At 33.7% G+C, this 16,114-nt stretch overlaps 2 protein-coding genes across 2 annotated transcripts; both read left to right on the forward strand.

Annotated features, from left to right (window-relative positions):
- Positions 1–188: 188 nt before the first annotated feature.
- Positions 189–3,763, forward strand: LOC137812926 (LEAF RUST 10 DISEASE-RESISTANCE LOCUS RECEPTOR-LIKE PROTEIN KINASE-like 2.1). Its single transcript, XM_068615182.1, has 3 exons — positions 189–1,106; positions 2,172–2,207; positions 2,382–3,763. The coding sequence occupies exons 1-3, from the start codon at positions 293–295 to the stop codon at positions 3,530–3,532; spliced, it is 2,001 nt and encodes a 666-aa protein (XP_068471283.1). The 5' UTR covers positions 189–292; the 3' UTR covers positions 3,533–3,763.
- Positions 3,764–7,263: 3,500 nt separating this feature from the next.
- On the forward strand, positions 7,264–14,528 carry LOC137812928 (phosphoglucomutase, cytoplasmic). The gene is made up of 19 exons (XM_068615185.1): positions 7,264–7,387; positions 7,510–7,600; positions 8,002–8,083; positions 8,301–8,356; positions 8,930–9,043; positions 9,222–9,284; positions 10,657–10,776; positions 10,903–11,003; positions 11,342–11,401; positions 11,499–11,598; positions 11,697–11,854; positions 11,936–12,031; positions 12,332–12,395; positions 12,491–12,572; positions 12,668–12,840; positions 12,921–12,997; positions 13,682–13,814; positions 14,008–14,124; positions 14,207–14,528. Exons 2-19 carry the CDS (start codon positions 7,520–7,522, stop codon positions 14,276–14,278), a joined length of 1,749 nt encoding a protein of 582 aa, XP_068471286.1. The 5' UTR covers positions 7,264–7,387; positions 7,510–7,519; the 3' UTR covers positions 14,279–14,528.
- The last annotated feature ends 1,586 nt before the right edge of the window (positions 14,529–16,114 follow it).

Raw genomic sequence — 16,114 nt, forward strand, 5'->3', positions numbered from 1 at the left:
TTTTCTGAGACACGTATAAATTGCCTGCACCAAAAGCTACCCGTGTGAAAGGGCAAAAAGTTCCACAAAGAGGTTCTTTTCTGCTGTCACTCTCCTAAGTCAAATGAAACTTCTGTTATCCACTCAAATTATTTTATCCATCCTCGTTCAACATAATGATATATAATAACAATCAACAAACAAAATACACACCACTTTATAAATCTTGTTGTTTTGCCTTAATTTTCTTTCCTTAAAGAGCCAAGAACCTTCCCAGTTGTCTGTTCTCAGTGACAGAGTTTTCAACAAAAGCATGCCAGGCCTCACCATTCAGATCACTCAAACCTTTCCCTCCAGCCATCCAACTATGACCACCCCTTCCTCCTTCCTTGCATCCATACTCGCCCTTGCTTTCTTCTTAGCAACTTTGCCACAATCCTACTCTCAACAAAACAACACCTACGCCACTTGCAGCCAATCTTTCAGCTGTGGAACTCTCACAAACATATCCTATCCTTTCTGGGGAGGGAACCGACCTCAGTTTTGTGGCCGGAATGGTTTCAAGCTCACGTGCATGCATGACCAAAACACTTCGCTTCAAGTTGGTTCCCAAAACTTCCATGTACTGCACATCAACCAAACGGCTTCCACCATGAGAATGGTGCGAACAGACCTTGTCTATGATAGCTGCTCTTCCAATTTCACCAACACTTCACTCAGTTCCAGTCCCTTTTCTTTTCTCCCCACCGTTCAGAATGTCACTGTATTCTACGAATGCCCCTCTCAGAATTCTGTTGGGGGAAACACTTTTACGTGTCGGAATGATACTAATAAACACGCTTTCTATGCGGTCAATGAAACTCAGCTGAAGCAGCTTCAGAACTGCGGGGTTAGCGTTATGGTGCAAGTCTCACAGGGTGTTGTTTGGGATTCTGAGAACGGAATAGATGCGCTGAAGAAAGCGTTGGATCAAGGATTTGATGTGAAGTTTGATGCAGAGTGGACTTCTCAGTGCACAGCATGCAGGGATTCTGGAGGAGCATGTGGAACAAACGAGAAGAACTCCGATCAGTTTTCATGTTATTGCTCAGATGAAACTCATGGTTCAGTGTGCTCTACTCACAAAAGTATGTTCTCTTTTCTCTTATCTCTTCATTTTCTGGAATTGAATACCTCGAATAGATAAAAAATGTTTCTATTATTTAGTGTCGTGTCATTTTGGTCTTATTCACACACAAGTTTAACTCATTCTATATATACTTCGATGAAGGTGAAGATATATAATGAAGGAGATTCCGTTTCATCTCTTCCTACCTTTGTTATAATCTAAGTGTAAAACGTAGTTAATGAAAATGGTCCTATAGAAAAACCAATTGCTCTTTTCATTTAGTATTTAACACTAAAGAGATTGTTATCACTGTTACATAAAAGCTTGCGAAACACAAAAGCTTTTGTTATGTTCGTAAACTTATGGTATTAAAACTCAAAAGAAAAACCTCAAAACTAGTAATAATTTCCTAGTATTAGTTTTCTCCTGTTATATTCATTACATTTTTAGACTGTAGAGGGGAATATATTAATTGGGAATGTGCGTCACGAGACAGAGACATGTCTAAAATATACGGGACCTACATGGCAATAGTTATTGGTTTGGTACTAAAAAAGCTTAGAAGTATATCATACAGAGTCAAGTTTTTTGTTTGTTTTAGCATCATAATTTGACCTGAATGCTGCAGCTGAGACGTTCCAGCTAACATGAACCCCATTTGTTATAAACAATTATACTTTGTGCAGAATCTTCGTGGTACTGTGTAATAAATTAATAATAATAAACCACTTATTGATATAAACAACAAAACTTTTCTCATATAAGAAAAGTAGACCCGCGTGGCATGACCAATCGACATGCCACACTTTCTGCTCGTTTTCCGCATGGTTGATTTTTCAGTTACTTACCACTGCCTTCCAGCGTAATGGTAGGCCACGTGTTGGTGTGGTTTAGGTAGATACTTGTTGGAGTTCAAGAATCAATCACGGGGCTATGTTTGAAAATTGTAACACTCACTTTAACTTATTATGCCTACTTTTTTTCTCATAACTTGTTAGGATTTAACATTTTTTGGATTCTCAAGTAACATTGTTTGTCCGTTAAGATCTCAATCCTAATAGTGATGCATGTTTTTTCGTGGCAGGTGGCAGGAATAGCAGAGTGTTGAAGCTGGTTTTAGGTGCATATTTTTTCACAAACACTTTTCTTATTATACCCATGTGTTTTCTGCACATATATTAGCCAAAAATTTGTTTCTCTATCTGATATCATGTTAAATCTTCTTGAAATCTTAAATGTAATCAATTATCATGTAAGACAATCTTAATCAATTACTACATAACTCTGCTAACAGGTTTCGTTGGTACTGGATTTGCACTACCTCTAATCGCTGTCATCATATGCCGCAACAAAGCTAGAATTTGGAAATTTATATTAATACAATTGGGCAAGGTAAAGAAGAATGATCGATTTATAGAAGCCTTCATTGAAAGCCAAGGTTCTATGGGTATAAAGAGATACAGTTTCTCTGAGATCAAGAAAATGACCAACTCCTTCAAAGTTAAACTGGGGGAAGGTGGTTATGGATCTGTATACAAAGGAAAGTTACTCAGTGGTGGTTCTGTGGCAGTGAAAATACTGAACGAGTCAAAGGATAATGGCGATGAGTTTATCAATGAGGTTGCTAGCATAAGCAAAACATCCCATGTTAACATTGTCTCTCTCCTTGGATTTTGCCTAGAAGGAAGCAGAAAAGCCCTGGTCTATGAGTTTATGTCCAATGGTTCACTCGAGAAGTACATTCACAAAAAAGCAGCAGAAGAAAATAAAACTACCACTCCACCTTTGGGTTGGGACAGATTGAACCAGATTGCAATAGGCATAGCTCGAGGACTTGAGTATTTGCACAAAGGATGCAACACTCGGATTCTGCATTTTGACATTAAGCCACATAACATCCTTTTGGACGAAACTTATCGCCCAAAGATATCAGATTTTGGACTTGCTAAGCTGAGCACAAGAGATGAAAGCATTGTATCAATGTCAAATGCTAGAGGGACAATAGGGTATGTGGCTCCTGAAGTGTTCAACAAAAGTTTTGGAGGTGTTTCACACAAGTCTGATGTTTACAGCTATGGAATGATGCTGCTAGAAATGGTTGGAGGACAGAAGAACATCAATGTTGAAGCTAGTCGCTCAAGCGAACTATATTTCCCACACTTGGTTATTTACAAGAAGCTTGAGCAGGGAAATGATTTGGGACTTGATGGGATATTGTCTGGTGAGGAAAATGAGATAGCAAAGAGAATGACTATGGTGGCTCTGTGGTGCATTCAGACAATTCCTTCTCACAGACCTACCATAAGTACAGTGATTGACATGTTGTTAGGTAGTGCAGATTCTTTGGAAATGCCACCAAAACCTTTCCTCTCTTCTCCTCCAAGACCAACAGCTTTTTCCTCTGCAATGTCCGAATCATTTGATAGTGTCTCATGCAGCTTATAGTTGCATGTGTTCTGTCAGAAATTCGAACATAGTATACCGAACAACATTCGGTATTGATGATCAAAGTTTGAGGTTTGATCTGTCTTTCATTTTCATGTAATAGTTATTTCAGTGTCTTTTTTTCCTTTTACTTTGGACAGTACTGGTGATGGGGCTTCATGCATGCATATGTAGAATGAATATATAACTGCAACAATATGAAACAGTTTGTGCTTTTCATATTTGGAGAAATCTGTGTTGTTAACATAAATTTATGAGTTTATTTTAGGGTATGATACTAACAAATTTTTATTTTTTATAAAAGTTAATTTTAAATCTTTTAATCTTTTAATTTATATAATAGAAAATATAAAATATTTTTCATTTTCAAGATATTAAGTATATTTTATTTTCATTTTATATTTCTCTTGCGAAATATTGATAATATTAAAAAAAGCTAATAACATAACATTTTTATGTTTATCGTTCAGGATTGAGTTATTTTGTACTTCGTAAGCAACTAGTTGGAATGTAAAAGTTTGTATTTAATTTGAAGAGCTTAGTACTCTTTTATCAAAATTTTAGAAAAAAAGTAAGAAAAAAAATGATTCTTTTTAAAAAATAATTTTTGAATAATTAGCTTTTACTATTTATAAAAAATTTACATTTTATTAATAAAATATTTATATTTCATTCAGGTATAACTCTTCTACTTTCAAGTAGTTTGTTAGATTTCTATTCATTGGACAACTTAGAAATGTATCAAAATAGAAGAAGTGTTCGTTGGCTAAATAAATATATGATAATCCTAGTTAAGTATGTAAGTAGATTATAACTTTATTAATATTTAATTTATAGTTTATATTGTTACAATACAATTGCAAATAGTTATTTTATTTTTATAAAACTATCAAAGTATCGTTTTTTTATATCGAAAGATCACATTTTGCTGGCAGTAGGTTGGGTCAGGTTGTGAAAATGTTAGGACACCTCATATATTAGTGTTGGAAAGGTCCAAGTTAAAGTTATACTAATTGTTTATTTTTAAATATATTATAGAAATATATGAATATATTTTTATTTTATGATTTAACTATATTAAAATTGTTATACTATGCTAAAAGTCTTAATCGACTTAGATTTAGATTTAAGTAAATTATTTCATCAAAATATTAGTTAGAGAAAAATAAAATCATGTGCTTACGCTCTACATGGATTAAGTATTATTTCATTAACCGTCAATATAGTCTCACATCACTCATGAGTCAAGGTCAAAGACCGTTTATATATATTTATTTCTTCTCCAAACTCCTTTTAAGGACAAAACCGTGACGAAACACCGACTTCCAAAGCGAACAATACCTCAAATGCAGTGATTGACCATAACGATATTATCTTTGAGACTTGTGGTCGGAACAAGTACCTCTAGTAGTATTTAATCTATTTAATATATATTTTATTGTTGATAAAAAAATAAAATTATTTTAACCTCACCACTTTTTTTATATAAAATTTGTTATGTTAGGTATCATTATGTAACTTAACATCTCAACTAGACTAACACCTCAAGTAACAACAAACATATCATCACAAAATTGTATTTTACTCGCTTTGATTCTAGTCACCACCACTTGAGTGACAAAATTGTATTCTACTCGCTTTGATTCTAGTCACCACCACTTGAGTGATGTAGGTGTTACCAATATATAAATAAATATAATTTAATATCCTATAAAAAATAAAAAAATAGAAAATAGAAAATGAAAAATAAATAAATAAATTTATCTCGATATGATAGTTACTTATTTGGTAATCATGGATAAAATGTTAGATAATTTGGATTGGGTGTATAATGATAGTGATACGAGAAGGATAAGGCACCGATTCTGGTACGCTCATGTGAGGAAATGACAGGTTTCCAACCATATACGGGGATTGCATAACTAATGCAACCTCAAAAGTTGCGTAAAGGTTCTTTCCCAAGTTAGGTTTCTTCTTTAATTGTCTTCTGTTGCTTCTTTCTCACTGTTCTTGATCAGTTTTTATTTTATTTTATTTTACTTTACTGTGTTGGATTTTTATATAAAAGAAAGAGCAACAAATCATAGGATAGACCAAACTCATAGCTGTGTTTCTTTCATTGCCTAATTTCATTCTGGTGATTAAATTTAAAATTATAAAAATGAGCATCTTGCTGGAATAAAATGTGGTTGCCACGTATTGATAAAATGGAATAAACCTTTTTGAGGTGGGAATATTACCAAAGCAATTCAAAATAAATATGTACCTGCAATTAAGTCCATGGTCCCGATACACAAAAGCACCACAGATAAATATTTTTTTCGATTAGGTTTTACAGTGAAGATGTATAATTAAAATGGTATTTAAAGTGAAAAGTTTATAAAAATAAAAAATTAGTAATTTAAGTTTTTTTTATATCCACCACTATATACTAAAATATTTTATTCTTTATAAGTAGGTGCAAATCTTATCTTATAAGTCAATTTTATGAAATTGAGTTAGGTTTAAAGTTCACTTCTTAACATAATATGAGAGTCATTTAAAGTCTATCCTAACAAAGAGTTTGTTGGATTTATCGTGTCACCGCTATCAGGTTGTTATCAGACCACCCATAACATATATTTTCACGTATGAGTTGATAGTTTCGTCTAAGTGGGTACAAGTTAGTAGTCTGAGTTGAGTGGATGCAAAACTCAACTTATAAGTCAATTTTATGAGATTGAATTAGACTTGAAGTTCACTTCTTAACATGGTATTATAGTCATTTAAAATCTATTCTAACGAGAATTTGTTGAGTCTATCGTGTCACTTGCTATCGGGTTCTTATCGAATAACATATTTTTACGCACAAGTTGGTAACATTAGTGCAAACCTCACCTTATAAACAAGTTTTATAAGATTGAATTAGACTTAGAATATATTTTTTAACAATTTTATTATAATATAATTATATTTTTCAGAAAAATAATTTTTCTGTCTTCTTTCTAAATTTTTTATTATATTTTTCCGTCATTAACTATCAGATAATTCTTCCTCGTTTTTGTCTTATGTATATACTTGAAAATCTTTATAAAAAATACATTATTTTATAATACGAGACTGCTGATATAATATTTAGGTAAACTAAGTGAGGATAATTATAAATTATAAAAGACATTTGAGATAGTAAATATAATTAAAATCTTAATAAATTAAAATTAACGACTTTTATTATGTTTTTCACCACATACCATCAATAAACAGTTTATTCTCTTTGGTACAAAGAGAAGATGGAGGTATGTAAGAAAAAAAAATGTTTTCATTATTAAAAGTCATTAACCTAATTATTTTTAATAATGAATGACGTATATTTTTAAAAATTAACCTCTACGTTTTCTATTGGTTATTTAGTATATTTATGGAAGATTACTTAAAATGTTTACTTTTAACCAATAAAAAATTAATATTTTTCTTACAAGGCACAATAAAGTTATTTAAATATAATCAAAGCCGTATTTATAACTATTTTTCCAAACATAATTTGATTAAATTTATGACAAATATTGATTAATGTAAAAAAAAAATTAAATTTATGTCATCGTGTAGTAATAATGTCACGCATAACAAAGTTATTAAATAATTTTTTTTCAAAAACTTAAGTATAAAATTTATAATTTATTATAGAATTAATTTAAAAAAAGAATTTATTAAGTTGATAATACTAAATGTTATTTAAGTGTAGAGTAATTATTGATGGTTAGAAAATAAGAAGGTGTTAGAAGATGGTAAAGCAGTGAAGAAAAGCCCATAAATTCCCTCGTCGCTACATTTGTCATCTCCATTAGCATTCGTTTACTGCAAAATCCACTCATTAAGGTTCTCTTCCTCCTCCTTCTCCCTCCCTTTTCCTTCCACCTATAAATTCACATTGCACATTTTTCTCATCAACACACTTTCTCTCTTTCTCAACCTTCTCGATTTCCTTTTCCTTTCTTCAGGTAACCATCCATGGTGCTCTTCAACGTTTCACGGGTAGAAACTACTCCCTTCGATGGCCAGAAGCCTGGAACCTCTGGTCTCCGCAAGAAGGTTGCATTTCTTCTCCACTTCTTCCCAATTCTCTATCGCCATTTCATCTCTTGCTTTCTCCGTGCTCCCTAGATTCTTTCTTGTTTTCGTTTTCTCAGAACTGCACTGCCGGATCTTGTCTTGAATCGGATATTCTGATTCCGATCTCTTTCCGATTTCTTTCTCTTGATTGAACTGCATGTGATGTGTATGCGTTGTGTTTGACATGAATCGCGACTGGATCAGGCGAATTCGTTTTAAGTCATTTAGGATCAGTCTAATTGTTTAGTTCTTTGGAATTGCAATATAGTTCGAATCATTTTTTCTGTTGTAAGATCTGTTTCACATCGGTTCTTGCTTCTTCGTTGCTCATTATTCCTTCTATTAATAGTAATGGCTCCTTGCTGGATGGATCTTTTCAGGTGAAAGTATTTGTGCAACCTCATTACCTCCATAACTTTGTTCAGGCAACGTTCAATGCATTAACTGAGGAAAAAGTCAGAGGTAGGAATTCTTCGATTTTCTTACTTTGCTTCGAACTCACGGTAGTGAAATATTATTATCAGCTTTACTGCGCCAGAACTGAATATGCCTTTTTCTCGTAACAAAAAAAGATAGGGATTCATCATATCTTTTCAGAAACTGTTTTCCTTTCCCTTGTTTCCTTTTCTTGTTTCATTATACTGTAAGATTGTGAGAACTGTTTCTTCCATTCTTGTAGGTGCAACACTAGTTGTATCTGGTGATGGTCGTTATTTTTCAAAGGAAGCTATTCAGGTACTTTTCCACTGCCCCTTTTTGTTGCTTATAGTGTAGTCTTCGTGGTGTCTGAAGTATTTGGTTTATCAATTATTTTTTAAGTGCTGGCAAAATGGTAGCATTTCTTTATTTGCATTGCTTTGATGCCTTACAATTTTTTCGATGCTGTCACTTTGAAATTGAGTTTTTTTTTTCTCTTTCGTTTTACTTTGATCTGTTCAACAGTCTAACCTAGGCGCATTTGGACTAATCTGACTGACTTCACCACTTGTGGTCTTTTGGATATTATTTATGATTTCGGCCTTGAAATATGCTAGATTTTTTAATTAAACAAATGAAAGTGTACAGGTTCGATCTTATGATAACAAGGAGATACAAACCAAAATATTATTTTCCAGCTTCAAAGTTTTATACTCTAGAAAAGACTTATTTTGTTTATTTAACTCAGTACACCATTGGTTAAATATCTCTTCACATACGACTTTCTTATATGGGAGGACACAGAGTGGATATTATTTCATGTTAAATAACATGTTTGTCATCTAGTCAACATTGTTTTTCACATCGCTAATGATCTTAATGAATCTGCAGATTATAACTAAAATGTCAGCAGCAAATGGTGTACGACGTGTTTGGATTGGTCAAAATGGATTGCTTTCAACTCCTGCTGTATCCGCTGTCATACGTGAAAGAGTTGGAGCTGATGTGAGCAATGTTTTCTACAGTTTGGTTCTCACTATTTTTCTATCTCATTATTATGCTTAGAATGCGTTTTGTTTCCTCGAATATGGTGCATGATTTTCATAGTAGAAGAACATCAGGTGACAATTTTTTCTGCTGAATTAAAGTAAAAGTAGTGGTTAAAAAAATTATCTGTACACAGGGATCCAAGGCAACAGGTGCATTTATACTGACAGCAAGTCACAATCCCGGTGGTCCTGATGAGGTGAGAATTGCTGTGTATTACTTCAATTATTTCTGGATGAGTATGATTATATCTAGAATAGTAATTTATTGTGTGGATCTCTCTCATGTTCTATTTCTGAAATCTGACTAAGTTTACTTAGATTTAGCCTGTAGCTTGGCCATTTGAGTTGTTTGAGGTTGGCTTACATTGCTTAGATCAATATAATCTATGTTTCACGGTTAACTACAAGAAAAAAAATGTACCCGATTCAATTTTTTTTATCTTGTATGACCCAATGATAAGTGTTAATACCAATTTTTTCTTTACAGAAGATGAGAAGGTAGCAAGTAGTCAAAAACCAAAGAGCAAGAAATAGCTGGGAAACTTATAATTACACTATTAATTTTAAAATAGGGAAGAGTTCAGTGACAAGCTTGATCTATGTGAACAATAACATATTGTGTTTATGTAACCATGAAAACATTCCAGAGTGTCCCTTCCCCAAAATAATCTTGTGGTTTTAATATTGTAGTTTTTCTTAGATATCAACAAGATATATTTAAAAGTTAATAAGGTGGATATTTTCAAAGGTAGAGGAGTGGATGGGAGTTTCTTGGGTGGTATTATACTTTTTTTTTATCAGCAAAGAATAGAATTAAATTAAAAGGGACATTTGAGGGATGTCCCAACCCTTATACAAAAATCATTCACCATTTGTAGCTATAATCATATCTAGATCAAGGCAACCAAACCATAAAAAATATAACAACACTAAGAGAAAGCTACCAATACAGCTACAAAAGTGCCTCTAAATTATGCAGTAAAAACATGGCAGTTAGTCCCAACATCCTGTACCGCTGGATCTACATCAAACATGCAATTCCCTGACTTCTTTTCCTCTGCTGCAGTCCCAGAAACCTCCTACCCTTCCCTTGGTCCATCTTGTTAGTACTTCAATGCGTACTAGCCCCCAAACTGTCTACAACCGGGTTCTCTACACTACATACAACTAGCATCCAGCGACACCCCAGTTCAAACTTCACTTCAATATTCCCCACCTCTTCCACTTACCAACATGACCTTCCATGTACACCACAGGAGGCTTCAGATATAACAGCAACCTCAACACAAGATCTAAGCCTGCATTTCGGTTTTACCTTCTTACTTGGACATCAGCAGGTATGCTCCTTCCAAGAGAACCTATCACTTCAGCTGCTTGTCAAAAAACTACAAAACAGAATAGGTCCTCCCTGCTCTAGCATAAATGGTAACATCTCCAACCAGCCCCTCAACAGAAAACTGTTACCCCATGGTCGAAAAAAGAGCATAGTCGTGGTGGTATTATACTTGGATCTAATTGGTTGTTAAATTAACTCCAAATGATTGTAACTGTCATTTTTCCATGTTGTAGGATTTTGGGATTAAATATAATATGGAAAACGGTGGACCTGCACCAGAGGGAATTACTAACAATATATATGAATTCACTACAACAATTAAGGAGTACGTGATTGCTGCAGATCTTCCAGATGTACTGCTCAAGACCTGGCTACAATGTTCCCCTTTTCTTCATTTATATCATCTTGTTTTTAATTAAGACTGTAATTTGTTTTTATCAATCTAACCCATGTTTCCCATTCTCTGAATGTTTACCCAGGTGGATATCACCACAACTGGTGTTACAAACTTTACAGGCCCTGAAGGACCATTTGATGTTGAGGTTTTTGATTCAGCAAGCGATTATATAAAATTGATGAAGTAAGCTTTTACAACTTCATTGTACACTCTGCGTCAATCCAAAGAATTTTTATGCAGTTGGATTTCTTTTGTCATGTCATATCATGATGACAACTGCCAATTGAGCGGCAAAACTGGAGAACATTGAAAGAAGAAAATTTTAAATTCGTCAAGCTGTAAAAGTTTCTTTTAATAGATTTTCCTGCCTTTCCTTTTTGAGTTTCCAGTTTGGTATCACATATGAGGCAGTTGTTCTTACAAAAGCATTTTTTTATTTTAATAAGATAATTAAATGTTCTATATTCACACATGCTTCTACTGATTCAATCCTTTCTTACCTAATGCTTTAAATTTTGCAGGTCAATTTTTGATTTTGAATCTCTCAAGAAACTGCTGTCGTCTCCTAAATTCACATTCTGGTATATTTTGAGGATGATGTTTTAAACTGTGATGTAGAACTTTTCTTAGTTTTTTAAATCCCAAACACTATAGTAAATTTCTTTAACTTTATTGAAGTTATGATGCACTTCATGGGGTTGGTGGAGCATATGCAAAGAGTATTTTTGTGGATGAGCTTGGAGCACAAGAAAGTTCTTTACTGAACTGTACACCTAAGGTCTTATCCTCTTGTTGATTATTTCCGAGTATAGCTTTAAATATTCTGAATGCTGGTGGTGATTTGCCTTTGATTTGTGGATGACTTATTGGATATAGGAAGACTTTGGAGGAGGACATCCAGACCCCAATTTGACTTATGCAAAAGAGTTGGTTGCTCGTCTGGGATTGGGCAAATCAGAACCACAAGATGAGCCACCAGAGTTTGGTGCTGCTTCTGATGGTGATGCAGATCGCAACATGATACTTGGTAAAAGGTAGTGTTGCCCTAAATTTGTGATGAATTTAAATCTTTTCTAACCTTTTGGTGTAATATTTGTGTATCCCTTGTTTGTTAGGTTTTTTGTCACTCCTTCAGATTCCGTGGCCATTATTGCTGCAAATGCTGTTGATGCTATACCATACTTTTCTGCCGGTTTAAAGGGTGTTGCCAGGTTTTCATCATGTTTCATATGTTTTATTTTCTCTCTCAATTTCGTCAGTAGTGTGTGTTTGCACATACAGAAGCACATGTGCCATGTTATGTAGTAATGGCAACCTTATACTTGCATATGCTTATTGTTCTCTGTATTGTAACAATCTAGTTATTAGCTGCTGCAAAAAAGTGTGATTGAATTTGTTTCTAGTTGGAATATGAAACAGGAAGAATTTACATTGAATTAAATACGAGTTGTTGATCTGCTGTTAGTCTAGAGCTTATTTCGTACCAATTTTAAACTACAAATATTTTGTAGGAGCATGCCAACCTCTGCTGCTCTGGATGTTGTAGCCAAAAATCTGAATTTGAAATTTTTTGAGGTACACTACTCTTCGATCGATGCCTTTACTTATGAAAATACTCGGCAGTGGCTTTTAGGCACCCAATATTTAATTTATTTATTATTCAAAACCAGGTTCCCACAGGTTGGAAGTTCTTTGGTAATTTAATGGATGCTGGATTATGTTCAGTCTGTGGTGAAGAAAGTTTTGGGACTGGTACGCTTTTGCCATGCATTAAGAGGAGCAAACACAACTTTAAACTTTTTTAAACCTAGTTTTATGTTGTGATTATTCCTTATGTTTGTCGATAGGTTCTGATCATATTCGTGAGAAAGATGGAATCTGGGCAGTTCTGGCCTGGCTATCTATACTTGCATATAAAAATAAAGATAAACTTGAAGACAAGCTTGTCACTGTTGAAGACATAGTTCGCCAGCATTGGGCTACTTATGGGCGCCATTATTATACTCGATATGACTACGAAGTAGGACACTCACATTTTATTCTATTTTGTTATAATCCGTTTTGAAAATCAGTTAATGACCTCAGCTTTTTTCCTTAAAGAACGTGGATGCAGGTGCAGCAAAGGAACTGATGGCTTATTTGGTCAAGCTGCAGTCCTCGCTTTCAGAAGTCAACGAGTATGTTTATATTAGTAATTTAGTACACCAATATTATTTTAATGGAGTTTCCTTACAGTGTGTTTCCCTTAGCATGCAGTAAAAGCATTGATATCTAGAAACTTATTTGTACGTCGTGCTTCTGGATAATGGCAGCCCCGTAGTTATTTCACAGTGCTGCACTATCTGTTTTATACTTCTTATAAAGATATTCTTTCGGTGAGAGCTGTCCCATACTTGCTTGTACCTTGGTATCTACACAATCCATCAACAAAAAACCTCAAATAATTAGCTAATCCCCCAAAGAACCAAAAACTGGCAACATCCTGGCAGACTTCTCCTGGAGTCATTGACCAAAAGCAGAAGCATAAAACTCTACCATTATTCTAAAAACCTAGGTAATACAATCCAAACGTTCATCATGTAAGATATTGCCCAAGTGATGGAAAAGTATGCATCGGTCCACTTCCTTTTATGTCTTCCTGCTTCAGTTCACCGCCGCTGCTCATTATAGATTTGTCTCTCATCAGAATAGAATTTCCTGATTATTTAGAACAATTTAAAAATAAGCAGTTGGACTTGGATTGATGAATTTGTTACAGTTACCTGTTTAGTTCATCGGTATTTGACCTAGAAATAAGATTACTCGGTAAGAAGTTGAATATGTCGTATCATGATAAATCTAATGAATTTTTTCCCTTTTAGGATTATTAAGGGGGTAAGGTCAGATGTTTCGAAGGTTGTCAACGCTGACGAATTTGAGTACAAAGATCCTGTGGATGGTTCCATCTCATCACATCAGGGAATCCGATATTTATTTGAGGATGGATCGCGATTGGTGAGTTTACTGGTCGATAAATATTTGTTGAGACTAACTTGATGGAAATGGGAGGAATTTCGTAATTGAAAATGCATCTTCCATATTCATCATTTTCCCATTGTTAGGAACTTAAAAGTTGATGTGGGATTTATCCTTTCCAATAGATATATTCATTTTTTTTATGGGGCTTACTAACTGCCTTGTTTTGTAGATTTTCCGTCTCTCTGGAACTGGATCAGAAGGTGCAACTATTCGACTATACATTGAGCAATATGAGAAGGATGCATCAAAGATTGGGAGACTTTCAAATGAGGCGCTTGCTCCTCTTGTAAGATGCTTAAAATATTTCAGATTGAAGATGCTTTTAATAATAGCTACTATCTTGACTGACTTGGATATCTCAATTACAGGTGGAAGTTGCATTGAAACTTTCAAAAATGGAGGAATTCACTGGTCGATCTGCACCAACAGTCATTACATGAACGCATAGAAGTGGAAGAGGTGATTAGATCTGAAGCTTCTGAGAATGTCATTTCTTCTTTGTCCAGTTTCTATCCAGTATTACGGATAGCCGACCTGTACCTTTGGTTGTGTTGCAGCCTTTGATATGGGCACTTGAGTGGAATTTGAATTACTTTATCTAAATTTTGATGTGCTGAATAATTTGCAACTGCCGAGTGCTATTATATAGTCTTAATATAATGGTTCCTCTTGGGGGCACTCTCTTTTTTAGGTTCCACTTCTCTCCTAAACTTTGGAGGAAGAAGATAGATGGCCAAATCTCTTGTGTGTGGCTTAATGGTCATTCTAGACCATTTCCTATCATTACGTCCTACAATTGCCCAAGGTTCAGATTTCTCTGATTGACGTGTAGTAATTTCATGTCAATCAGTTTCCAAAAAACCCCTTTAATTTTAGGCTTGGGAAAATAAGTGGACTGGGCCCAAATGAATCTTGACCTAATGGACCTGAGAGCCCAAATTGAAGTTCGGACTGGCAGCTGTACTGTGGCAAATGCTTCCTGCACCATATCAATTCCAACATGTACCCAACCTCTTATTGAAAATGTCAAAAATATCCCTCTAAAATGATGAAAATAACCTTTAAAAAGAGGTGTAAATAAAATTACTTATGAAACTTTTTATCTGAAAATATTCCAGATTTAGATATCGGAATACATTTTTGAATTTCGGAAATTTTTATTTGGAATGCATTTTTAATTTTGTGTTCCGAAATTTTTAATCCTAAATGTATTTTTTTATTTTTAAATTAGATTTACTATTCTGAATTTTTAAATCCAGAATAAGGATAATTTTGAAAATTTAAAAAATGATAGAGTGTAGGTTAGAATAGATATGGTGCAGGAAGAAATTGCCCTGTACTGCTACTCTTGTTTAACTTCACTAGACCAGACGGCTTAGTGGACTATGACTGCTTCTTCCTTCCATATCATCTCGAACGAAACATTAAAAATATTTTTCTTATTCTTGTCTCATTTCCATATTTTGGATTATATAAAGAAATTAATCTTCAACAGAAATTATTCTTCTTAAAAAAAATCATATTTTGGATTATATAATTCAAAAGTTTGGATTATGTAATTTGAAAACTAATCATATGAAAAAAAAAAAAAAATTCGAATTACATAATCCAAAAATTAATTACAAATTTAAAAAAAGTTTTCAAAAATTACATAATTTAATTTAAAATATTAAGATGCATATTTTTGAAAGAAGAAACTGTCGTTAACTATTAATGAAACTTAATACTGAACTATTAACCTTACGGGGCAAACGCCAGATATTTTTCTATTTCTTTATTAAAAGACACTAACATTATAAAAAAACAATTAGAAAATTGTTTAAAATTTTTATATGAGGATTTTATTTTAATTGTTTACTGGCTTTACATATATTTATAGATTATCTCTATCAGTTTTTGGTTTGCACCTATAGATAAATTTTTGAAGTTTGATTTAAATATAGTTTTAAGAATATGGCTTTTGTGTCCCTACTATTAATGATAGTAGGAAATGGTACTTGTCTTTTTCCAGATGGTTTTCCGATATGGTTAGTTTGAGTGGGATTTGCTAGCACCATGTTTGCCACACAAAAATGTCGTTGCTCGCTTACTAAGGGACAGATGTTTAAGGGTTAAGTTTGTATTGTTAGTGTCTTCTCTCATCCTCCACCTTTTCCATTTTCATTTCAATTGCTTAGAGAAGAACTTCACTGCCTAATTATTATATCCATTGCTTTCTATCCTTCTAACACACCTTCCTTCTGCATTTCTCAAATTAACTGTCTTTTTTTTTACCT

Source organism: Phaseolus vulgaris, chromosome 2, assembly GCF_000499845.2.
Source record: "Phaseolus vulgaris cultivar G19833 chromosome 2, P. vulgaris v2.0, whole genome shotgun sequence".
Classification (NCBI taxonomy): domain Eukaryota; kingdom Viridiplantae; phylum Streptophyta; class Magnoliopsida; order Fabales; family Fabaceae; genus Phaseolus; species Phaseolus vulgaris.

Excerpts from the sequence above, each read along its gene's own strand:
- LOC137812926 (XM_068615182.1), top strand. The coding sequence starts at position 293 with ATGCCAGGCCTCACCATTCAGATCACTCAAACCTTTCCCTCCAGCCAT. Across the intron at positions 1,107-2,171 it reads AGTGTGCTCTACTCACAAAA|GTGGCAGGAATAGCAGAGTG; the intron begins GTATGTTCTCTT and ends TTTTCGTGGCAG. Across the intron at positions 2,208-2,381 it reads AGTGTTGAAGCTGGTTTTAG|GTTTCGTTGGTACTGGATTT; the intron begins GTGCATATTTTT and ends CTCTGCTAACAG.
- LOC137812928 (XM_068615185.1), top strand. The coding sequence starts at position 7,520 with ATGGTGCTCTTCAACGTTTCACGGGTAGAAACTACTCCCTTCGATGGC. Across the intron at positions 11,004-11,341 it reads GATTATATAAAATTGATGAA|GTCAATTTTTGATTTTGAAT; the intron begins GTAAGCTTTTAC and ends TAAATTTTGCAG. Across the intron at positions 14,125-14,206 it reads ATGAGGCGCTTGCTCCTCTT|GTGGAAGTTGCATTGAAACT; the intron begins GTAAGATGCTTA and ends TCTCAATTACAG.